General features: G+C 46.6%; 2 protein-coding genes across 13 annotated transcripts in view; both read left to right on the top strand.

Moving 5' to 3' along the window:
* Positions 1-18715, top strand: part of LOC149354268 (uncharacterized) — a 214207-nt gene extending 195492 nt beyond the window's left edge. The window contains exons 8-9 of the mRNA XM_089583249.1: positions 15119-15236; positions 17978-18715. Of these exons, the coding sequence (XP_089439375.1) occupies positions 15119-15236; positions 17978-18152 (293 nt within the window). The 3' untranslated portion in view covers positions 18153-18715. The remainder of the gene's footprint in view (positions 1-15118; positions 15237-17977) is intronic.
* Positions 18716-24512: 5797 nt separating this feature from the next.
* LOC149354266 (uncharacterized) overlaps positions 24513-26062 on the top strand; it is a 124149-nt gene continuing 122599 nt past the window's right edge. For 4 of the 12 annotated variants that reach the window (XR_016291257.1, XR_016291251.1, XR_016291258.1 and 1 more), the window contains exons 1-2: positions 24580-24808; positions 25595-25709. Coding sequence is in view for 2 of the 12 variants with exons in the window: in XM_089583246.1 (XP_089439372.1) it covers positions 25607-25709 (103 nt within the window). In the remaining 10 variants the exon portion in view is untranslated. Of the gene's footprint in view, positions 24809-25594; positions 25710-26062 lie in introns of all 12 variants that reach the window. The other 8 variants (XR_016291256.1, XR_016291255.1, XR_016291252.1 and 5 more) reach the window with 7 other exon arrangements.

Genomic DNA, 26062 nt, shown 5'->3' with positions numbered 1-26062 from the left:
ATTCTAACCCTCGCCGTGAGACTTGTCCGGCTGCTGTCGCGAGAAGCTTTCAATAGGGGATAAAAATCAGGAATTAGATTAGGTTTAGCCTTTAAGAGAGGAAACGTCACAAACAGAAAAGGAAGGATACTGCTGAGCAGCGAAATCAATGCAGGAACAGGATAAAACATATCAATGAACACTCGATCTGGTGATTCGCGAGTATTCTGTCGAGTGTATTTGTTTCTCCTTTGTTGAAAGTTTCCAAAATACGTTGCAGAAAATCGTCTGGTTCCGCATCGGTACTGGTGTTAGCACAGCATTCCTTTCCACCGAACACCTAAACACAGGCTATTGCCGTCTGAAATTAGTTTCGCAATTTAGAAATCCCCCCCCCCCCCGACATCAGTTGTATAGGCCTCGTCGCATCCATTTGCTCGTCAGCATTTGCAACCTTCTCTCTTTCTCATAATATTTCAGGCGCTTTTTTAAGCGAGTAAACCCACCTAAACAGGAACTGAAAAAAACGCGAAAGTTTCTTATCCGCACAAACCGTAGCACTGTCGAAGCTGTTATATGACATATGACATGCTTTGCATGTTCGAATAACTCTCTGCCGTCACCGAATGAAAAATTATGCAACAATTTAGTCGATATCAGCATGCAAATTTTGGTTTGGGATCTTTTTGATGTGTCTCGCTCGATTTAACCCAGTTTTGTTCATAATACCTTATTTCTAAAGAAATATTGCAGCTCTGTTTATAAAAATAATGCTTAAAATGAATATCCTGTGAATTGAGCAGAATAGCAAGTCATAACAATTCATCCTGTGCAATCAAGGGCACTGCCGTGCTCCGCCAACAAAAGTAAGTGAACGAGAAAAGCAGGCTAGCTGTGAAAAGCTCTCACATGACAGCTTTCTTTTCTTCTCTTCACACTTCGGCAGCAAAGAAATAAACATGTTAGCGTGTATGAGAACAAAAATATATTTTACTTCGGTGCAGAATCCTGAATTCATGATTAGTAAGCGAAATGGTAGAGTCAAACAGAACGCAAAGCAACAAGACAACCGCTGCTCCTCTCGTTTCCTGTCTCTCTCTGCCATTTCGCTAGTAGTGTATTTAGAAAGCCAGTACTGCATGGTACAACTAATGCTTTAACGTTCCGTGTAGCAGACACGCATCCTTTCTTCATCAGCGATGAGGCTAATCGTTACCCCACCGTTATCGTCGTCTGCAGGGTTCATATCTTTCGCCAATGTCTGTATGTCCTTCGCAGTCGATCAGAAAGTAGCGGTGAAGACGGAATAAATGAAACCACGCTCGAAACAGTCTAAGCTGTTAGGCGAAAGCTAACAAAAAAGGCTCTGACGAGTGAATTTTGCTCATTTTAATCCACACATCAGCAGGATCTGGCTCATGTTTTATTTGACGTAGGATTTGCGTACACGTTAGTTGTTGCGGGCCCATTTTGTTCCAATGGTTTTTACAAAAAAGAATTATGGATGTGCTTGCCATTACAGCATAACTGGACTTTGGTTTCCCGATTTGGCTCATTCAAGAAAAAAATTCTCCATTATTATAACTGTTCAAGCTAGACGAGCCATGCGGCGTGATGTAGCGAAGAAAACTTAAGGTCAGAAGGTCTGATTGGAGAAGTGAAGCAGTGAAGAAAATCAAAGAAACTGAAATTTTATTTTTAAATATACTTATTTCGCAATTATTTCCTTTCCGTGACTACTCCCGGGGTTCTCCTGGAGCGTTGCTTAATGAAACATAGAAACGTCAAATTTATTTTCATAAGAAATCATGAAGCATACAACTGACATATAATAGCAGCCATCGCTACTAACTTTTGAAGAAATTACTTTCTAAACCGGCGCCTTCATCTACTAATCATAGCTGTCTCTATCTGCCGCATCTAGTCTTCTTTTTTTTATCGAATCCAAATATCACTAATAAGCAATTATAATGCCGGGGTCACTTTGGGAAATAATCGACCCAAACATGCTTAAAAAATAATTGCATCTTCTCTGATCCCTGCCTAACGCACAATTTTACCGTACTTTTTCGCATTGTATTCATCTGAAATTGCGGTTTTTCATTTGTAACTACCACTCATATTTGTAACGTTTTCAGGCCTTCAAGGATCTGCGATACATTGAATTCAATTTGGTCAAATTAAATTCAACAAATTTCAGAAGCAGAGTCATTGGGCTGTGTTTAAATTCTGGTCCTCGACTATGCCCAGGTTTGATTTGACTCAATGTTGCCTGTACACCTTTTTATAGCATGGCTTCTACGCTGCGGCTAGTTTTTTTATTTATGAATTACTATACATTCCTTTCAAAACGAACTGTTATAGTATGATACAACTCAAACAGATAGCAAAAGTATAGCATAGTTTTGCCACATAAAGAGCCTTTGTTTATTTTAATGAAAGTAATTTAAAAATTAATAATACCCTTTGGTGAAATTTACTCCTCCAAACTGATTCATTGCCTTATTAAATTAATGGGCAGGATACGTAAGACCACAATTTAGGGGAAAAATTATTGAATTAATGTAACTATTTTAGTGCAATTTGGCTGCTGCTATGTTTGTTACGAAGGAACAAGTGCACGTGTGTGACTCTGGGGGTGTTACTTTCTTATGAGAAGGAATAGCAGCGTCAATCAGGTTGAGGACTCGCTGCATGCCGAGTCGCTAAATCTTCCTCCGTATGTGGACCGAAGAGGCCGCGTGGGAGCCACTGAGCTTAAACCGATCGCGAGACCCGAGGCGTGGTACGGCTAGCGTTATGACACAGCACAGACCTGTGAGTGACTCGTCGTAGCAGGCGCATGTCTCTAAAGGCGTCGGTTCGGATCACGACGCCAGCTAGGAGAAGTAAACTGTAGAAGAACTGTAGATTGGGCTAATTGGTGTGGATTCATAATGGTGGTTCAACAACGCAAGCACGCAAAGACCAAGATACAAGACACACAGTAAGGCTGTGGGGCCTTTTATCTACCCCATCAACCAATTTCACACAGGAAGTCGCATGACCTCAGAGCAGTACGTCTGGTCAAAGACGGATGGTCTGTGACTGCAGATAGTGGTTCTAAGTTGAGTACCCAATATTCTCGTCCGCAGAGAGAATGATTGAGCCTGAGGGGACGTTGATATCTCACTCAATAATGCGCCTACGAATACTTGACGCAGTATGAGGTAAATGTTGGCAAAGTAGCTCGTTGTTGGCAGTTTGGTCACGCGGTTGCGCACATTCCCACGAAAGAATAACTAGCTGAAGTAGTCCCAGTTAGGCTTGCGACGCGGATAACCGACGACCACCCAAGTCGGAATAGTGCGGTGAGAGTGTGGTGAGAGGGTACTATGCGTATAAACGTGTAACCTTCGCCGAGGATTTAAAATAGCACTTCACCCCAAGAAGGGTCGCTCATCAATATGTTCAATTTCGAGAATAAACCTCCCCCGCAGTGCTTTCCTTTAGGACATTAGATACATGATGTCGGCGCCTTGTCGGGCGATTTGTGCGCTGAGCGTCCCTCGGGTTGCGATCCCCCTGGTGCGTCGGTATGTTCCCCGCAATGATCAGACTTTCCTGAGAACGAAAGATAGGCCGCGACGGTGACCCGGGCAGCGTGGCCTGGTGGGAGGGAGGACGATGACGCGTCTCCGCCGAGACTCGGATATCTCGCCAATGTCGGCGGCTGCGCACGCACGACGACCGGGGGTTGTGCGACGGCGAGCGTCCCGTGACACCGTAGCATGTGGCTGCGTAATCTGCCCTAACCAGAGCAAAATCGCCAGCCAAAGGCACGGCATGATCTTGCTGTAGCAGGGAGGCTCTCCATTTTAATTTATGCGAGCACGTCACACCTCTCATCGGTGTAGACGGTATCATATCGGCGCTAGCTGTTGCCATTCTGAAGCCAATCCTGTCCATGACATCCAGAGGCCCCAAGCTGCCTTTAAACGTTCCAAATGTTAAGAGCTTGCCGCAACCGCATCTGTAAATAGTTCAGCCATGCGCGTTGCCAAAGACAAAAATTCGAACCGAACCCTCCTGCGCTCTCTCTCTCTCAACGCCCCAGCCAAGCAAACCACCTCATCTTTCAGCGGTACCGGGAGAAAGCGGACCTGCTAAGTGGCAGGTTCGCACGCATTTCATTAGTCCATCGTCCTGACTAGAGGGTGAATTGATTATTTTGGCGTCCGGTCGCATACTCGCTGTGCCAGCGCTCTTAATCTGTGCCTCCAAAAACCAAATGCGTTTGTGCGCTGCGCTCGGCCCAAGGGTGAGTTCCGTGACGTCCCGCTCTTGTACGCTGGAAATCGACGAGGCTAATGACTTTCGAGTAGCCAAAACAGGTTACAACATGTTGTTGAGCTACGCCCTGCAGATTCTATCAGGCACTTTCGAGCTCTCTAGCTTTGAGACCAACTGTATGCAATATAGCTAACAAGTCATTCCAGTTCTACTCTAAGCTACCCCGTCGTCAATTTTGGGGTTCCGCTGAGCACTGCGCACCGGCTTCGGTAAGACTCCACTCTCGGCACTAGTCAACTTCTGGGTGTAATCAATGTCTACAAATTAAATCACCGCAGCTCTTAATTCTACAACACAGTTGCTGGCCGGGGAAGAACCCTGTTGAATATTTAATGCAACTTAGCATATCTGAAGCTCAGTGTACGGCAAATTGAAAGAGATTCTTGCATCGCGAATCTTTCTTTTCTTTTAATCAAGGAGATTTTCTACCCATAAGCAGTATTCTAGCATTGGAGAGTTCTACCATACGCGCATGCAGCGGCGACATGGTCGCTTGGACGTATAGGATATCAACCGGATGCCTGCTGCGCATTCGCAGCGGCCAGGTAAGGAGCTCGTCCGGTGTACGCCTACTGTGCTACGACTACCGGAGACTCTCTAATATCTCCTCCTTACCTCTGCACTTCCCTCCCTTCGAGCCGCGAGCCTCTGATAGGTGCTTCGGCTCAGCAACACGTCGACAGTACATGGCAGCCAATGGGAGCGCAGTGGAAAAAAGGTGGCACGCGTCGACAACCGTCAGACCGGATGGCGGCCTGGGCTGCTCGCGTAACTCGGTTTTTTCCAACGCGGTCGGCGTCGAATGCATGTGCGCAGCACGCGCGACGGAAAGCGTCTGGTGACAGACCGGATGGCAGAATGCGAACGCTCTTAGAAACTAATCGCCTCGCACACTACCTATCAGTCTGCCCCAGTACGCGCTGTTGCTATGGCCGCAAGAATTGCCCTTCTGGGGATATTCCGTCGTTGAGCCCTGCTCTCCTCAGCCTCAGTGGCGCTCGAAGACGTACTCTAATAGAGGCAACATATCTGGCAGCTTAGAAAGCAGAGCGTGGATCTCTGCGCAGAGCAGGCAGCTGGATTCGCAACGCCACCTGTCATGACATGCGCCGAGGTACGGGCGTCCGGGTTCAGTCCATGCACAACGTAGAACACTCTCCTCCTTACTGCTTGGACTACGCAGGGCGCGACTACGATGTAACCAATGCCATAAAGCAAGTACGCTTTAGTATTAAAAAAACTTGCTGCTGGCGTGAACTACGTCCAGTTCTTCAATAACTCGTTCATAGTGTGATCTTACTTCCACAAAAGTCCACCAGCACCCGCATATCCCTAAGCACTCGAATAATCCTAGCTCCGCGAAGACCCTGTAGGTTCCGCATAACACAGATTTGAAAAAAAAAAAAATGATGGATCGGTAGCCCAAGCTGATCATCGAAAAGGAACAAGAGTTTGATTTCATCGCCAGCGTACACCAGTTCTTTATTTGTCCTTCTTAGCGACCTGCTCATTGGTTCCCCGGCTGGGGCAGCAACACGCCGAGGCAGCTCGGCAGCCAATGGGAGCCCAGAGCAGCGCCGGTGGCGTGAGTCGGCCAGCGTGGGACCGGATGACGAACTGCACGCAGCGCCTGGCTCTGTTTTCTACCAGGACGGTCGGCGGCGAACGTGCGCTCAAGACGCACAAAGGAAAGCGTCTGGTGACAGACCGGATGTCAGAAACCGATCTCTCGTACGTGTACGCGTACGTGTACTGTCCTCGGCTACGACCGCGCAGCACGCTGTCGCCATATCTGGGAGAACAGCCCCGGGGATTTTCCACCTTTGAGCGCGGTTCTTGTCACCACAGATGGCGCTGTCGTATCGTGAAGGCGATTTCCTGATTGATTGAAAACATGCTTATGGGCGGCCCGGCGCTCAAAATACACCACAATGTACATCAGTCGGCAAGGATAGGAAAAGTATTCGCTTTTGGCTTCATATCTCGGCCACCTGAGAACTCACTGGCGTAAAGCTCAGCTTAATGATAATTACTGGAGTTTGATACAGGAAATCGACATTTGGGCTAATCAGCCCCGTACTTTAAGGTTCCGCATTATATTCACCCACTTGTGTTTCTTTAAGCACGCAAGTTAGGCCTATACTTCCCATCTATTCTTCGGTAAATTTGGGCTCGTATTCTCAGCAATATAGGTCATTCGTATTTTTGCATATTTTATTCCTCATTTTGCTTATTTTTGCTCCACTAAATATATGGCTTTGCAGCCAACATTCACTTTTCAGTTCATGCAAACCCTCTTATTTTTTCTGAAAAAAAAAATTGCGATGTGTTGTACCAAAACTTGGGCTGAACCGTGTCCTGAACCGGTTTGGAGCGGATCCTTCGAATCGTTCGAGTTCGGGTTTGGTTCCAACATCGAGTAAAACAAATGGTTTGGTTTAGTACAGGTTGAAGGCAAAAATACGGATTTAGTTCCGGCTTCGGTCTCAAGTTTGGTCCCGGTTCGACACCCTGTTCGCATACAATGCAGCTTTCCAGAGCTGGTTTTCAATTATTACGTTTAACCATTGGTGCTTGAGTGTCGAATCTACTTCACCTGAAGCCTTGAGAGGGCCGGCCACAAAGCTATTGCCAATCGCGGCAAGTTCCCAGGAGACACACCCATATAGCACGGTGGTGGTGGTGAAAACATTTATTAAGAAGGGACAGGAGGTATGTTTGGATCAGCCCGTAAGGGACTGATCCTTGCAAGTACTAGGTGGAGGTCCCTAGTATGGGACCCCAGTGGCAGTGGCCGCCGCCCGGGCGCGCCCGACTAAGGCTCATTGGGCCTGTAAGTCGTGGCAGCCGAGCAGGGTCGCCTCCCAGTCCTCCCGGGTTGGGTTGGGGATGGGGGAATAGCGAGGTTGGAGGGGCAGGCCCACACCATGTGGTAGGTGTCAGAAAACACTGCACTACAGTGTGGGCAGCTGCCGCTAAAGGAGGGGTCAAAATGTTTTAGTGCTGCCGGGCACAGCAATGTATTGGTGAGAAGGCGGAGAAGGAGCCGCTCATCCGCCTTCTTGGGGCCTTTAAGGCTAAAGGCGATGACTATTTTTATAGTATTTTGTAATATCTTTGAATGTATACACCGGATTAAAATCGGGTTCCTGATCGGGTGGGGAGGAGAATACAGCCCGGTGAGAGAGCTCGCGGGCGGGTGCGTCTGCTGCCTCGTTTCCTGCCAACCCCTGATGAGCAGGGCCTATTAAGGTAACGGTGTGCGGGGTCCGTATCCCGTATGCAATTTTGGTAGATTCGATAGGCTAGGAAGGGAGTGCAGCCTTGTTCGACGTTCCGACAGGCCCCTCGCGAGTCGGTGATTATGTATTTTGATTCGGAATGTGAGGCCGCGAGAGCAATCGCGACCTCTTCTGCTCGTGTTGCACTGCTGGCTCTGAAGGTTGGGCCGTTAACTGTGTTGCTGTTGTGAACCACCGCGACCGCGCGCTCGTCCTCACGAAGGGCACGCGAAGTAGATGTGGACCTTCCTTTAGAGAGGACGTATAAGAAATTTCGCTGGCGGAAGCCCAACGCCCAATCCGTGAAAGAAAGCGCCTTCAAGGGGTGCATGGTAGAGTAGTAGCCGGCCGAGAGTGATTTTCTGGGGTGGCTGTAAAGGCGCGCTTCGCGAGCAATTTCGGATAAAAGAAGAAAAAATGCTGTATACAGCGTTTCTTGAATAATATTTTGGGGCCGTCGAATTGTTAAAAAATGTCGACCTTCTAAAAAGTTGGCCCTTTCAAAATTGGCAATGCCTGTGCGAAAAAAGATCGGGTAATTCCACCAGACCGAGAGGCACCTTATTCTGATGATGGGGCAAGGGGGCAAAAAGTAAGGTTTAGTGTTGAGATCGCTTCACGCTGGTGGCGAATAGCCGATATGTACCAAGCGGTTGAATGCCTCTAATTTGTTTCGCGTCCCTTCCCAACGGACACCAAGCGTTTCGGGGCGTTGGTGCAGGCGTGGCTTCTTGTTACACCTACGCATCACTCTCCTTGTGCTGCGAGCCTCTGATTGTCGCGTTTTAACATGCCGAGGCTGACCGGCCACTAGTAGGATAGCGGTTGGAATCCTCCATCGAGAGACCGGATGACTACAGATGACGTCCGCGTGGCGTAGCTATGGCTCGGTTCGCTCTCGGACGACGTTGCGGCACATGTACGCGCTCGACACGTGAAGGAAATGGTCATATGACAGGCCGGAAGGTAGAAGGTGACCTGTCGCTGAAAGCAATCGATTGATGTAGTGGGCAGTCGCTGTCGACCAGCGCTCAGCCGCTAAGGCTGCGAATACCGCCCTTCTGGGGATTTTTCCTTCGCTTAGCGCTGCTTCTCTCAAGAGATGGCGTTGTCAGGCTGACTAGACGCGTTGCTACAGTTAAACAAAAAAATCTTTTAGAAAGCATTTCGTCGCTCTTAAAGATCACAATACCACTACGCCACACAGAAAAAGCACCGCTCAATGCCCTTACCCGTGACAGAACAGAGCTAACCTTGCCGGAGAACGACGGGAAGGACGGGTCGGGATTTAGTTTTAATCGGACATGTCGGGCCTATATTTTTTTATTGTCACAAAAGAACTGCATAAGAGTTTCGCTTATCACAGGTTATTCATCTGCAAAGAGAAATTTCAGACATGTTAAGCGAAAAGAAAGTAATAAAAGTGGGGCTGCGTGCACATCCGGTATTCTTTTAATATTTCACAGAAAATGGCTGCGTAAAAACGCTGCTCTCTTTGCCTCTTGTCACTTTTTGTTTGTGCGAACAGAAAGTGCGTGAAGAAAAACATATGGAACTGAGTATCCTTTCAAAACAAATAAAAGGCACAACATCGGCGAAAGCGGCCATTTGACATAACTTTCCAACCTCAGCCCTTTTTAAGTAACCAAGAAACCAGCGCTGTTTAAGCTTGCTGTAGCATAGTCCCATATTTTTACCGCTTGATTAGAGCAAACCGAAGCATAGGTACGATGCGCGGACGTCATCCGTAGTGATCCGGTCTCTCGATGGAGGATTCCAGCCGCTCTCCTACTCGTGGCCGATCAGCCTCGGCATGTTGCTGCCCGAGATGACGCGCCAATCAGAAGCTTGCAATGCAAAGAAAGTGATGCGTAGGCGTAGCAAGAAGCCACGCGTGGTATACTCTATCGCAACAACACCACAACAACGCTTGGTGCCCGTTATGAAGGGACGCGAGACAGACTGCGAAGCATTCAACCGCTCGCTACACATCAGTTATTCGCCACCAGCTTGAAGCGATGGCAATACTAAACCTACCTTTTGTGCCCTTCGCGCCATCATGAGTAGAAGTTGCCTGTCGGTCTGGTGGAATTACCCGATCTTTTTCCCCTTGGCATTTCCAATTTTGAGTGGGCAAATTTTTTGAAAGTCGGCATTTTTTTGCAATTGGGTGGCCCCGAAACATTATCCAAGAAATAAATGCTCTATGCAGCATTTTTTTTATCCGAAATCACTCGCGAACCCCGCCTTTACAGCCACCCCAGACAATCAGTCTCGCCAGGCTACTACTCCACCATGCACCCCTCCAAGGCGCTTTCTTTCGCGGATCGGCAGTTGAGCTTCAGCAAGCGAAATTTCTTATACGTCCTCTCTAAGAGAACCTCCACATTTACTCCGCGTGCCCTTCGTGACGCGGAGGGCGCCGTGACAAATGGGTGTCTCTCCTGGGGCCCTGCTGCGATAGGTCACAGCTTTGTGGCCGGCCCGCTCCATGCTTCAGGTGAAGTAGATTCGACAATCAACTTCCAAGTGTTAAAACGTAATAATTTAAATCCAGCTCTGAAAAGCTGCATTGTATGCCAACAGGGTGTCAAACCGGGACCAAACTTGAGCCCGAAACGGCAACTAAACGCGTACTTTCGCATGCAGCTAATACTGAACCGAACCTTTTGTTTTTCCCCATCTTGGAACCAAACCCGAACTAGACTGATTCGAAGCATCCGCTCCAAACCGGTTCAGGACACGGTTCGGCCCAAATTTTGGTACTGCACATCGCAATTTTTTGTTTTCAGAAAAAAATGAGAGGTTTTATGCCACAGGTTAACGCAACGACAGCTGCACTAGATAATGTGCAGAGGGCGCGCAATCTACGAAATGACTAAAACGAGTGAAAAGAGTGCCGTCTGTGAGGGAAGCCACAAAACTATGTAATGCGAATTTGTTAATCCGAAAATATTTTCCGCCAGACCGATGAGAAATCTCGACTTCTTTAGCCTGGCTCGTTCACCGACCTTCTGAAAATTTCAACTGAATTTTGAAAACGGCTCGAACTCAGAAACTGCACGCGCGAGTAGCTCTCCTTTGTCAGTGTCATATGCAATCTATATCTGAAATTTATAGGTGAAACGATCAAGCCCCGTCGTGGAAGTTTACTTTCGAAGGTATTTATTGTCTCAGACAACAGCCGTAAGGTAAAGGCTGTATGATTCAGGGAAGTTTTATTTTAACTCGATGATTGTTGCAGGTGGTAGAAATAAGCACCGAATTATAGGCGGAAGGGGGCAGTAGTGAAATAAGTAAGTCAAAAAAATATGAACACCAGCTATCTTCCCACATCACTTGCCACTACATCAACATGGCTGGAGGGCTGTGGTATTTAGTTTACCTAGCGACGACTTTGCCAGTCAGTACTTTTGGTGCGCTTCCTCTGAACTTATTTTTTATCGCTCCGTTTTCGCGCTTGGTATCGTAATCAACCTGGACCAGACGCCACATCTGCTAACTTTATTTTCTAATCCACTGCGCTCGAAATGACCCATTGATCTCCCTTGACTTCTCCTAAAGTGCCAAGAAGGACAACCATGCAATGTTCGAAAAGAGAATGCATGTTCGCAGCGTAATCACTGCGGTGGCGTTGAGCCCGCAGTCACAATTTTCGTTCAGGGCTATCTCTTAAGAGGCAAACTATGGATTGCCTGTCAGGGTGGATGTCGATAGAAGTAATGCATAACGGCAGGTAAGAACTTGAGAAATTCCGTGGCAGTTTTTTATCCACGAAGCCGGGCATCACTTCGCGGAAGCGCGGCGGGGCTTAGAAAGCGTGGTGTCCTCACTATCGGTAACTGGAACAACGACTGCTGAACGTTTGAAGGAGGTCATACAATGACTGCAAAATCAACACAAAAAAAAACCAGGATGACGATATCCTGACGAAACCCATAGAAGCCGATTTCTGCAACATCGGGCTGATACTACGCTCAGAAGTGTCTTCGGATCCTTAAATGTGAAGTACTGCGTCAAAATTTATCTCGATCATCGGTACCACGTCCAGTTGTGATATTTGGCATGGTCTAATTCTTTCCCTAACTTTCTGAGGTGGACAATAGCATCACTAAATCAAATGTAACTAAGGTTTTCCACTGTTACTTGCGTCCCCAAATTTTACACTCCAACTATCTGAGTACCACTGGAATGTAAGCGATTGATATAAGTGGCGAGAATGCGTAGACCTTTGCTGACTTGTATTTAATAACTTTTCCTATGCAGAACTAAGATCATTCTGTGCAGTCATTTAAATGCGTACATTGACACCAGTAACTTTATTACAACGCAGATATTTGCTAGCCCCATTACGTGCCTCTTCTACACCCCGAATGCGCAATGGAGCGGGATTACCAATGTTTCTACCGAATGAAATGCTTAAGTTCAGCTCCCTTTCTTCATAACAAAACTAAGCCGGAGATCGCCGCGCAGTCACGGCGAACCAGAAGTAGGACATGAAGTATACTAGAAACATTCTGAAGCTTTCCTTCTGTAAAGCTACCAAAAAGAAATTTTCCAAGTGTTTACTCTCTGCTGCGCAACGTCCTAAACTCCCTGAGTCCTCTCCGTGTCCAAGATTCTGGCACCAAATTTTTAATTTTGGAAAATTGTAAGCTAGTGTTATGGAAATATTGAAGGTAATGCTCCATTCTTCAGATATATCGCAAAATTCTTCTCTTTAAAGTTTCAAAATCGCTCGCATCCAGCAGTTAAAGACTGCCGTAGAAAACCAAAGGGGAACGCTTCTGAAGATACCAGAAACGTTAGTAGCAAGCGAATGCAAGCCTGCCGTGGGAGATCTGCGGATGTATTGATTGTTATAGTGAAATCTTACGATATATAAAAGAATTCAGCACAAAACTCTTTCTCGTTCAAAAATACTTTTGTCCAGCATTGTTAAGTATGTCTGTGCTGTCTCTGTATTGCTGTCTGTATTTCCCTAATCGCCAAAACCTATAGACTTTGTGGTGACTGAGCCAGCACAACGATTTCAATAGGCAACTTACCGGCGCTGGTCGCCAGATAACCCGTGACCTCATTCCAGTCATGGGGCCACTTACATCTGGCCACGTGACTTGAAGCTGCTAATCCTTCGAGGAAGGACTTCTTATAACCGCTTTCGGTGCAGAAGTTATCGTACTTTATTCTTGAGTAGGTCCTTGAATCAGCGGAGGCGCAAGAAAGGAAGCTTTGTTTTGCCGCCACATTTGACCGTTCGGTCATCTCCGCAGTCGCTGTCGCTTAGTGTTCTAAATAGTTTCAACTCGCTATATATATTCGAAATCTTCGCCTTTTTGCAACTTTCAACCGTTTGCTCTGAGAACCGAATATTTTCTGCAGTGAGTGAAACAGCGACAGCAGCAAGACATGGGGATAGCGTTGCCAAGAACTAAAAAGAAAACCGATTGCCTCCACGCAGCTGCACGTTAAGCCCCAAAGCGGCGAAGGAAACCGAGCATACTTTCCAGCTAAGAAAAGATGCGGAAGCTCGTAGAGGCGCAACAGCAGCCAGGTCATGTTCTGCAGTCCATGTACGTGGCCAATGCCGGTGGGGAGCTTGCATCAACTAAGAACCTACGAAGCTCCTCCAGTCTCTTTCACGTTTACATATAACGAAGAGATAGGCTGCAGTGCTTTATGCAATCTATGAAAGCTATGTTAGAGGAAGGTTTATATTTTGATATATTCTGGTCAATCGATCGATGGTGCGAAAATGATCTATCATGAAGTGTCTTTTTTTAAAATCCAGCTGTTCTCGCTGATTAAAGTCTAAGGCTCCTCTGATTCTTTCAGCGTTTACCTTCGCGCATATCTTGTTAGGAAGGTACAATAATGTGCTGCGTGCGATGCCTATACATTTAGCGAAAATTTCCGTCGCAGTCAAAACAACAAAACAAAGAGCAAATATGCATCACATGCACGATGCCGCGCACAGCTGACGCTGATTTGCGGTTTTACGCAGGATAGCATCAACAATGCGTCCGAATCAAGATGCCTCTCTACGTCCCACCGTTCTCCCGTCCCACCCTTCTAATGAAATAGTATCGTTTTATCACACTTTTCTGCATTCGGCACGCTAGAAGATATGCAGCATTCATTCACAGTGTGACAGTTTCTTTCTCTAATACGATGTCTCCTTCGTCCCTCTCCGATAGTATCTGCTGAGATATCTGCGCATCTTTGTTGTCTTAGCTCCTCTATTTTCAAGCACTCGGAAGAAATTTTCACCTCTGTCGAATTCTGTCTCTTGTTCTACGTTACGCTGTTTCCCCTTACAGATTAATATACCTATGAGGCTGTCTTGAGTACATGTTATTAAAGAATGTGAATAAAATCCGCGGATAAGTGGAAGGCCTGCTACTTGAGCAACGAGGTTCCCGAAATAGTGCATTCAGGTGTAGGCCCATATAAACAACCTAGCAGCTTTTCGTCTCATATTGGCCCTCACGCTATGCAGGGCTGGCATGCAGTCTCTAAGCTCCAGTGTTTCAGGGAATTCCCCAGGGTGGTATAGATTAGTAATAAAGAAACAAGAGAATAGTAGAGGAGTTTTTTTTCTTCAACAACGATGTCTCTGAGGAAGCTGCATAGATTTTCTTTGTTGCAGTATAACAGGGCTTGATGGATGTTATTGTGCAATTACTCTCTTATTATATAAATACCGCTTTCGCGTTAATTGCTAATAGGCTTAGGAATCGTGTTTGCCAATTCGCGGAAGCATAGATTTTCGAAAGCCCGTACGTATATTCCACATCTTTCCAATACACTTATTTGGCCTTTTTTTGGATAAGCCTGTTTTTGCTGATGCACACAAAATCGGAACAGAGGCAAATAAAATCGATAATTCGTCACATTAGCAACACCTGACCTTGCGCAGAAAAATGCTATCCCTTGGTGGCTGCTTGGAGAAGCAAACCTCTTCTGGCGTGGATCGTGTGGTTTTGCTCTTCCGACCTTTCATTCCCTTCTTACATTATTATCTAATAATGTGATACATGTCTTATCCTGACCTGGCTGCTTTCAAAAGGCGTTTTTTTTTCTCATGAAGATAGGATGCACGATGGAACCAAATTGAAAATTATAAGCCGTTTCCGAAGTCCGAAATGTCTTAATTTGACGTGGAGCTTTCGTTGCCAGTAATAGGCTTACCGTGAGATAAGCACACTGCTCCAGATTAAGGATAAGGCTTGTACTGACACCAGCTAGGCTCCTTATTTGCGTTGATCACAAGCATGAACATTTCGCCCATAACAATGCCGTGACATAAGCCTGGCCTGCGATTCTGCTGTTTCTCTGTGGCGGATGATCATTGTGTTGTTAGACAGCGTCACTTGTCACCCTTCGTGGCGCGTCACCCCGTCGAATTGGGGACGCCTCAGTCGCCCAGCACTGAGGTAGAAAATAGAATCGGCGTCGGCGCGTCTTCTCTCACACCATATGCCCTGATTGCTGCCTCTGCTGCTCGGCATATCTTTTGTTCTCAGAACCGCGTGAACATGACGTGTCGCATGCCGACGCACAAGGCGGGTTGCAGCCAGAAGGACGAGCAAGTGCACAAACCAGGCGACAAGGCACCGACATCATGTATCCAATGGCACCAAGGTAAGCTCCTAAAGTTGTTTCATAGAGCTAAGATCTGAGGGTGGCCTTGTACCACTTGAACGCAGAACGGAGGTTGAGGGTCCGTGCCAAAAAATGCACATGAGGACGCGCAGGCAGCTCCAATAACTTCTTCACTTAAGTCTAAAATCTTTCTTGGCTGTTTTCCGTCCAGAGGGAAGCCATTTAGAACAACAAAAGCAGTGTGCTTTTAATTGTTGCTTATTTAATAATCATTGGTTTGATGCGAATAATGTGTTCCTTTCACACTGTCGCTACCTGCACATGCATCGAGCTTTCGTGCCTTGGTCGCCTGTTCCTATTTAGAATTGTAGCGATAAAAAATTTACTCGCTGTTTTGTTTACTCACGGGCCTCATGAAGGTTCAATTGTATTTTTTCATCAAAGGTTTACTGCTGAGAACTTGACTGGTGTTAAAGGCGTTATTAGCAACACCGCATTTATAGTTCGGGGTTGTAAAATGGTAGCGCAACTTCCACAGAAGCTTAGACGCCTGAATCCTGGCAGCCCATGGGGTGCGTGGCAGGTGGTGATAGTTATTTATTCCTTAAGTGAGGTGAAAGGGCAGCACGACTTTGACCGCGATTATGAGCTTTTTTTTTTCTTTTTTCGCGATTGCGTCCCTAGTCGGGTCTTGGTAGACTGTTACCTTTCAGTACTGGCTGATTTTATCGCACTCTCATTTGAGTCAGATCCTGCCAACCCCACAACAAAAATTTATTATACGCGCTGAAAGTGTAGAAAGTGTCCAGCACGCGCCGTATCCAAATTAAGCCAAGTGAGTGCAACTTGGGCCCACTGGCATCATTTACAATTGATTGGCAATTTGAACCATTCATTTACAAGTGTGAAATCTGTTGAGACGACGTAACGAAACAAATTAAATTAAAACAAGACATATTACATGGAACCAAGAAGAAATAAGAGGCGACCATGGTGTAGGACGAAAACTTGAGAACCGGAGCATTTATTTGTGCGGGTCAAGAATCTATTCTTTTTGGAAGCGATTCGCATACTCATGAGTGCTGCAGCATTGCGACCATGGAAGGAAAAAAACACCCATAAACTCACGCTAGCAGTATTAAGGCCACCGTTTGAAGAAGGCGCGAGAAGCAAGTTGGATTCAAATTTGTGAATACAGAGGGTCATTTTGAACCAGCCATGCGCGTGTTCGTTAACATTAAACACAGTCCTTTAGTGAAGTGAAGCTGATTTCAGATTCTTTGCAATGCAGTAAAGAAATCACGGTAAGAGAGGCAGAAGGTATTACACGCAACTGTCAATTTCTCGCCCTTCGCTTAATTCTTGTTTCTATTTTCAGCTTCTCCTATACCCTATCCATGCTTCGCCTTTCTTATCTATTACAACTTATCTACGTTCATATATTATTTAATAAAATATTGAGTGGCTCGTTTATGAGAATCACATGAAGGAAGCCAACTGTCTGGCTTGGCCTGATTCATTTGTATACTAATACGCGACAAGCTGAGACCCAGATGTAGTTCTCAACGAATTAGGAGCCACATAGGTGTGGAGAATGAAAATCCAGCGCGATTGAGAAGTGGGGGGCAAAGAAGATATACTGCAAAGCTATTATGCAGCAAATGATATCATTTCACACCGTTTAAATAAGATAAAATATTGAGATTCTCTGCTTAATACTAATAAAATGCACACGGCTTGTTGAAAATGGTTGGTGAAGTTGTCTTTTGCGCCATCTTTAAACGATGGCCTTTACATTACATGCGAGGCTTGTAGGTCTTGTTTCTGTGGCATTTAGCGTGTTGCAGCGATTATCAGTACTTGCACAGGTGACGATGACAATTCAGTTTTCGTGTTATAAAACCAGCCGGTTGCTGCGGCTGGATGTCTTACATTGTCATTAGGCAGCCTTCACATACATCGATTTCTTGCTTTGTCGGTGTCCGATCGCACTTCATGTCCCATTGCAAGTGCTGCACTTGGTAAGCTCCATTCGTAAATCGTGTCAGCGGTGCCTTTCTACCCACTTTCGGCAAAGATTATTGAACTCAGAATTCAACAAGACTGAACGTCTTCAATGCAGACATTTTGTAGGAGTGCGGGGGGGCCGAACATTAAGTAGGAAAAATAGTTAGTATACCACCCCTAACACGCACCCACTCGTGGCATCTATCCTTTTTCTTTCTCTACAGGCAAAATTAAGGATTGGGGGGGGGGGGGCAATCTCGGCATTTTGTTACTTAAAGCAACCTAATTCTAAACGTACTATCAAAAAATTCAATATTTAGCTTGCATAAATATCCGCATGTCCCTGCAACTCGCCTTGAGACTGACGAGAGGAGGTTTTGCTTTTTACCATTAATATAGATTTATTCCATGCAATGGCACAATGTAAAGTTTTGATTTCTTTGAAGTCATGCGTTGAGGAAAACGGTGAGATTCGGTTCCACTATGCTGTCGGACTATCAGTGATGAATTTCCGAAATGTTTTTTGAATATTACCTTAATTCCACTTTTATGGTTTTCAATGAGCAGTCCTATTTACAGTGGAATGGCATTTGTAGTGAGTCATGTGTGGCTCAGTTCTCTATGTATATTTTAGGCTATGTAAACCAAGCTGTTGTTCGTGGGCTTGAAAACAAAAAAAAAATATCGCTTTTAGGTACGTCGATGATTTTTGAGTTTTTAGCTTGTGACTCGCTCTACCGGGATACGGTTAATGAGGTTTTGAATTATTTTAGGCAACACGGACAAGGGCCAGGGTTCCAGTGCGGTGTTGTGATCGGAGGCCCAGCCAGCGGTAACAGACGAGCCAGACAGGGGCCATCGAGCTACCGCGACCAATGGCGCTGTACTTCTGAGAAGACACAAGAAACGCCGGTGTGGGGGTGGCTACTGGCGCCGGCGTCGCCGTGAACAAAGGCGTCTAATCCTCTTCGCCGGTGATGCGGAATGCGGCGCTCCTCCCGCTCTGTGCTTTGCCGTGGACCGGCGGAGGAGAGACCGAGCTGCGGCGACGGCGGAGACACGGCGGCGACAACCCATTGACCGCGTGCCCCTGAGCGCCCCGCAAAGCGGGGGTGGGCACGGCTGATTTGTCCCTTCCTCCTGAAGAGTCCACCGGTGCGAGCCGTCAGATATCGTGTTTCCCATGGCAGGATCGCCGCATTGCAGCCAACGACCCTTTGGGCCCGGTCAGCATGCGGGAAACCGCAGTCCGAGACTAGAAGGCGCCAGGATTCCTTCTTGCCTGTGTGTGTTTCTGTGCGGTGTGCGCGGTCACGTGGTGAGGGCGGAGCCTATGAAGAGGCTAAAGGCCCATTGGATGCTCGACCAGCTACCGGATTCCCTATCTAGGTTCCTGGGGAATATCAACTGTATTTAAGCCGCAATCTGGCGTGTTTCAGAACGCTTCATTCCTGACTTTTGGTCTCCCTGTTATTTTGTAAATATGTAAAATAAATCTTAAGGTTTGCTAATTCTCCTGAAGACTTCCCTTCCTAGTCTGCCCACTTGATCGCCATGCGGTGAAGATCTTGGTCCCAATCCCCAAGCACATCAGCGGTAGCACTTATAGTGCCCATTCCCTGCATTCATTCACCCGCTGTTTGTTTGTCTGAAGCCTGCTCTGTGGCAGGCTGCCCAACGGATTGTCAGCAAACTGCCCCCCGTGGCAGGTGGTAGTTCAGTTTAAGATCGGCCGAGAAAGGTTGCTCGCGAAGAGCAGCTTGGTTCTCTCAAGGACCATCGATGGCAGCTCCTGCCATCGCAGGACAGTGGGGTGTCGCTTAAACGCTTCCAAACTTCGCGACGAGTGATATGAGTACTTCCTGGTATTTTTTTAATGTAAAGTAGAGGACGACCGCATATATGGTCACTAACCCATTACCGCTATCCGAACAACTTCCATGCGTGGATACAAACAACGGAAACGTAGAGAAAAACGATAAGATCGCACATCTATTTCGCATTTGGCTTAACTACGCAAACCTACTATCAGTTTTTTACACACCAGCTTCCACACAAAGGGCTTTGCAGCTTCTAGACCTTAAGCTGGAAGTACGTGAACGAAAAGTTTGTTGGGCTTCCCAAAGGAACTCTTTCTTGTCTTTCAAGTCTGCTAATTCCACAACTGTAAAAGTCGTATGGCGTCGCTGTGTGTGGAATCGGCTCTTGCTAGATTTTGTGTGAGCAAAATGCAGGTTAGCTTTGACAATCAGGTGCGCCTGTATGTGGTAGCAGGTTTTTTTATGTAGCTGTTGACAGCTGTCACCGAGAGTCTGACCAAGAAAGAAAGCCAGATCGCGGAGTGGTAGGGCTGGCAGACGTACGTTTGGTTTGGTTGGCTTAAGGGTTTTAACGGGGACGCGAAAGAAGACCACACAGCAAAACAGCACACGCAAAAAGCAGCATGCCCACAAAACAGTAAAGGCAAAAACAGCATGCATCAAAACTTCACACGTCAAAACAGCACGCTGGACAGAACAGCACAGCGGCAAAATCGCGCAGACAAAATAGCACGACGACAGAAGAGCGCAGGGAAAAACCTTAATGATCACTGCGGCGACCCGCATTTTATGCCTTTATAAAATTGGTTTTCAAGCGAAAAAAAGTAACTTTGAAATGTTTTCAAGATTGATGTTTCGATTATTTACCTTCGAAGCAAAAAAAAAAGCTTCAATATCAAATTACACTGTACAAATGCGCGCCGACGCGAGAATTTTCACGTAAGCTGTGTAGCCCGTTCCGCGAAGTAACCGCCGGTCCGCCTCAGACAGCCACTGTGCAGCGTCCTGGTTAAACACCAAACAACCTCAAAATGTCCGCTCGGGCAATCCTGCAGCATCGCATACTGGATATTCGCAGCGCACGAAGGCCCTGTTGCTCGTTCCAAATAAACTTGATGAAGGTTCAACTACCGACAGAGCGAGAGTTTTGAAGAATAAGAACTTGTGGTACACCCTGAGCCATGCGTCGGCCGTATGTGGCAGAATTCAGCTCCATGAAGGTCAACCCGCAGAATCTATGCTTCCAGATCAATTTCTTCAGCGTTAGACATTCCATTACACACCAGAAAAAACTGGAAATTTGATGTCCCGAATAATGCCCAAACCTCTTTCTTAATGAATCAGCGAAATGAGCACTAGCTAACTACAAATGTCGCTGCAGTATATGTTGTAATTTACCGTTTGCGGTTACGCCTATGAGTTCACCCCTACAGCAGCGCTACACCATACACCGCTATGCTCTTATGTCGTCGTGCTGTTTTTCCCCTGCGCTCTATCGTCGTCGTGCTGTTTTTTTCTCCGTGCTGTTTTATCAGCGAGCCGTTTGGTCCAGCGTGCTGCTTTGGCGCATGCTGTTTTTTCCCTGCGCTGTATTGTCGGTATGCTATTTTTCAATTGTCCTCTTTTTCCCTGTGCTGTTTTTTGTGCACTGTTTTGGCACATCCTGTTTCGTCGTGTGCTGTTCTCTCACGGTGCCAGTTTTAACGTCCCAAAGCGACTCAGGCTGTGCGGGGCGCTGTAGGGAAGGGCTCTGGAAATTTCTACCACCTTGAGTTCTTTACCATGCACTGACATCGCACAGTACACGGGCTTCTAGCATTTCGCGTATATCGAAATGCGACCGCCGCGGCCGCGATCGAACCCGCGTCTTTCGGGTCAGCAGCCGAGCACAATAACCACTGAGCCAACCTGTCAGCTTGACATGAAACGTTCACAAAGTTTCTCATCGCCTCAAGAGAGTGTCAGGCTCTCGTGGCGCCCCTCTGGCGTTTTCTGCGCCAAATAAACTGGTTAAGCTGTGCTCCTGCATGTGCATGTGCGTATGAGGACACGTGACTACCTACCAAACAAGGCACAAGATACGATAAAAGAACTGCAGATTGGGCTAGTTGGTGTCGATTCATAGTGATGGTTCAACAGCGCAAGCACACACAGACCAAGAAGGAGACAAGACACACACAGCGCTGAACTTACAACTGATTTTTTATTAGGAAGAAGCATGTCATAATATACACACACGAAAACAACACACATGAAAAAACAGCGCACATGCGCAATGTCAACAATCTCATAGTACTAAAAAAGGTAAAAACCGCTTTAAAAGCGGTGTTTGCGCTGTTGAACCATCACTATGAATGACAAGATACGAGTATCCTACCTCCCATGTTCCATCGGTGTGGGCTCTGCCCTCCAACTTTAACGTGGAAAAACTGTTATCGGACATACAGGACGCGGCTTAAACGAGTCACTCGGGGAATACGCGCAGAAAGTAAGGAACAGTGATGTCAAAGGAGAAACATCTTGTGTCTCACGTTAATGACTGCCGCAGTTGTGCACAATGGTTTGATCAGACTTCGATTCTCGGCAGAAGCAAAAACAAAACGTGTGGGTGGCCATAGAGATTTATCGCATAAAGAAAAAAGCAGATGACTGTATCACAGATACTTCCTGTCTTTTTACGCAGCCGAATGTAAGTTTTTGTGCTCGCGTATGAGTTAAGTGCCTCTGGAATGACATGTGTATTTTTTTACGATGCGAGCACATGTCCGGCCAATGGGTATATTTACGTGCTGTTACAAGATGTATAGAGAAGTTGTTACTTAGCGGTTCTACTTGTCTCTTCATTGTGGGTTGTCTTGTGCCTGCGCTTACCTTTCCACCTTACGATTACCATTCGCCATCTAGCCCCAACCGAAGTTTAATCGATCGTTTCTTTTATAATGATTATGCGGTAAGTTATTTCTACTGATTTCATTTTGCAGGTTTGTCACTGACTCTTCAAAGTTCTCGTTAAAATATTTAGTGAGAGCATGATTAGAGTAATTATAAAAACCTTCTTGCATCTCAAAGCCTAGATTTTTTTATGGTGTCTACTTACCATTACTTTAACCACACCCCATGCTTTCGTTCCTTTTATTTTGGCAACAAGCTTCAAACTTCTGCAACTAGTACTTTTTACTCACTTTTTATATTGAGCGTTATTTTGTTTCCGATTACTATACATCCCCCACCCCCCTGCCGTTGCTTAGATGTTTCTTTAATAGCTTACTTAATATGCGACAGATTTAAATTATCTGTTCATTATTCCAAGGGCATTATCAGCCGCAAAACTTACTTATCAACTACGAATTGGTGTCAGGGCGGCCGACCGTCTCTCTGCATGCATTTCTCCGGAGTGTAAGGTGTGCGGGAACTGATAATCGCGATCAGTCGGAACTCTTGCTTCGCGTAGGTTCCCACGTATAGGATGATACAACAGTTGTGTAGTCGAGTGTTCAAAGAGCTGAAAGAACTGGCCGGGCAACGCTTTTATACGAGTTTCCTGGTTGCACCTACGAAGCGAAGGCTTGGAGCGACTGCTGTTGGATCCTGAGCAAGTGAGGAAGCAGGTGTCAAAGAAATGACGCTGCGCTGCTCGTCCGTATTGCTAGACAGTTTGCGGTACACAGTGGACACAGGACCGACGATCTTCTAGAGGAGATCTATGAGTACAAGCTTTTGAGACGATCGGCCTCCGGCGACTAAATATCCGCAGCAGACGGCGCTAGCGTTCGTGTGAGGGCATGCACACGAAGAGGAGTAGCCTCGTCATACATGCACTATGTATACCCCTTGGTGGGCCGGGAATGCGTCCAGTTGAGAATACGCCACGTTGTTCACATCATCCAGGTGTTCCTATGAGACCACTTATTCGCGTAGAGCACTACAACCATTGCTTTGGCTTCATCCTCAGAGAAAAGGCGAAAAGCGCGAATTACCAAAAAAAAAAACGATTACCTGGCGGCCATCAACAATTATGTTTATTTGAGCTGTAGCTGGTCTCTTAACCTCGCCTCATTTTGATGTTACTGATTAATTACGCCGATAAGCGTACACCTTTCTCTGTGAAATTCGCAGCATCTTTGAGATTCTGCCGTTAAACAAACACGCAAAACCCGATTGGTTGGCGCTGAACCACCGCTCAAACACCAGTGCGGCCGGCACCATCGTCTTTCGCTAGTCTCTGGCATCCGGTGGCGTGCGCTTCGTAGACGCGAACTTCCTCATCGTCTCGCTCTTTTTGCTTCTTGTTGGAATCGCGAGAGCGCACGGGAGGGCCCGCTCCCCTCGGAAGCTTTCTCTCCGCTTCACGTGCGTCTGTTCTCCATCTTCCGGAACACAAGTGAGCGACTGTAAAACAGTGCACACAGGAGCCTCGGAGCCTGATCCCCCAAGTAAGGTGATGCTGACTTCATTAAGAGCGCGGCTTCTTTGCACGACGCAAATGCTTCACAAGTACCCCGAAGAGCTATAGAGCAGCGAAAACAGCTTTTAGCTGACATAAAAGTATAAAAATATTTCTAATCAAGTTAAAAAAAAATATGCGTCTATGCTACAGCAAGTTTAACTGGTACAGGTTTGTGTGTTGCTTAAAACGAACACAGGGTGAAAGAAAAGGTCAAGTTGCGTCTTTCGCCGACGTTGTGCCTTTTAATTGTTGTGAAAGAATACTTAGTCTCATACATTTCTCATCGCACAATTTCTTTTCACACAAGCAAAAAATGACACTCAAGGAGAGTAGCGTTTTTTCGCAGCCATTTTTGTGACATATTAAAGAATACCAGACGAGCACACAGCCTCTCTCTTATTGTTATGTTATCGCTTAACTTGAGTAAAATTTCTGTTACCACGTGAAAAATCAGTGACAAACAAAATTCATATGCAGTTTTTTCGTGAAAACAAAAATGATGTAGTCCCGACATTTCCGATTAATCTTAAATCCCAATCCCCCCTTCCCGTTGTTCTCCGGAAAGGTTAACTCTGTTCTGTGACGAGTAAGGGCGTAGGGCGGGGCTCCTCCTGTGTGTCGTAGCGGCTCTGTTATCTTTTAAGAGCGGCGAAATGCTCTTTAAAAGATTTTTTCCTCATCTTAGGCGCCTGACAGCCTCACAGCGCCATCTCTTGAGAGAAGCCGTGCTCGTCGACGGAAAAACCCCCAGAGGACAGTTGTCGCAGACCCAGCGACAGCGCGCTGGCCAACAGGCACGGGCTAGTACGGAGGGCTGTTTTTCTCTGGGGACCGATCACGTTGCAGCATCCGGTCTGTTACACGAACATTTCCGTCACGTGTCCAGCACGGGCATGGGCTGCCCGCCATCTTGGAGAAAACTGAACCATAGGGGCGGTGCGCAGACGTCATCCGGTCTTACGCTGCTGGATCCCAGCCACTATCCTATTGGTTGTCGAGCAGACTCGACGTTTTGCAGCCGGCACGACGCACCAATCAGGGCCTCGCAGCCTGAAGGGAGTGACGCGAAGGCGTAGCAAGGCGTGGCGTTCTGCACTGGACCAGCGCCGCAACACACCTTGGTGCCAGTCGCGAAGGGGCGTGAAGGAGGTCGGAAGCACTGACGAATCGCTGCCCATAGCTTTTGCACAGTTGGCCCCGATGAACAAAGTTTCAATATTCAGGTCTCACAGAAAAGTGAAAATTAATTGAAAGCGTGTCCGAAACAATTCGCTTTTCACATTGGAAAACGAAGGCCCAGGCAAAAGAGCACGAAAGCAGCCGGCAGAAATCCCCAGGTAAGACATGTGCCTCTCCTAAAAAAGGAAAAGGATAATGTACAGATTAAACCCAGGTATTTGCTCGCCCTTTCCAAGCACCGAGGGAAGAGTACGTCAGAGAGCAGGTTATTGTTGTAGGGGGTGAGATAAGGGAGCGCGAGCATTTTACCTTTTACCTTCTTTTGCCGTTTACCTCCTTTCGCGGCCCAGATAGCTGTGTTATTTCGCGAAGATGATATCTAGTTTTCTAAGTTTTTAATGCCAAAGTTTGGCCACGGGCCTTTCATGGACGCTGTACTACTTTAAATTTTTCCTCTTCCCTTATGTATGAATGCGATGTGGTGTTGCTAGTTGTAGTAAATGCTTATTTACGAATAACAGGAGGTCCCTATGCAGTCTTCGGGTGTGGAAACTTCTGCATATGGCTTTTTTATAACTCGAAAATCAATTTCAAGTGTAAAAGTTTCGAAGACAGTATTGACGTAATTTCAGCTTGAATTAGCCAGATAACATCCCTGGTATTCACAGGAGCTATACTTTACTTAGTATATATTAGAAGCATGATTCCGCCTAGCAGCGGTAAGCTGCAATCCTGGTGTGCGATTCTATTTTTCGGCTAATGTGGACGATCTGTTAGGCCGTGTCACTAGACACTCTCCGTCTAACTTGACCCTGTCGCTTCTGCGTCGCACCAGCCGTCCAGTAGAGGCGAGAAAATCGAGTCGGCGACGGGGCGCCGTCGTCCTTTTTCACGCCGCTCCCTGCTTTGTACCTCTACTGACGCTCTTCGTTCTTGCCTCCTAGGACCATCTGAGCATGGTACGGCGCTTACCAAGGCATCAGGCAGGTCGTAGCCCAAAGAACGCTCAGCACACCAAAGAGACGACAACGGTCTGGCCTGAGATCCGACGGCATGAAGGTAAGCGGACTATAAGGGCGAATATTCACGAGGCTGGTGATCTGGATAGCCTACCCTTCCGGAAGCTAGCCTTATACTATGTCAACGTGATTTCGCGGTTTCGATTCTACGCTGAAAAATACACTCAGCACGAAGCGCGCGCATTTTTTGAACTCTTGTAGCGCACTAGAATACTGAAACTACGAACACGAATTCGCACATTGTAAACTACCATTTTGTAGCGGTAAACAATTTGCTCGCGAAAATGTTTACTTACGGTCTTCATACGCCTGCAAATAGGTTTATTGCACGATATGGTATTGGCTCCCATTCTCGGCAAACTCAGGCAAACATCATCAGTGAACTGCGGCTAA

Source organism: Amblyomma mixtum, chromosome 3, assembly GCF_055824585.1.
Source record: "Amblyomma mixtum isolate Tamu chromosome 3, ASM5582458v1, whole genome shotgun sequence".
NCBI classification, from domain to species: domain Eukaryota; kingdom Metazoa; phylum Arthropoda; class Arachnida; order Ixodida; family Ixodidae; genus Amblyomma; species Amblyomma mixtum.
Note: the sequence above shows the minus strand (reverse complement) of the source record. Positions and strands in the feature narration are given on the sequence as shown.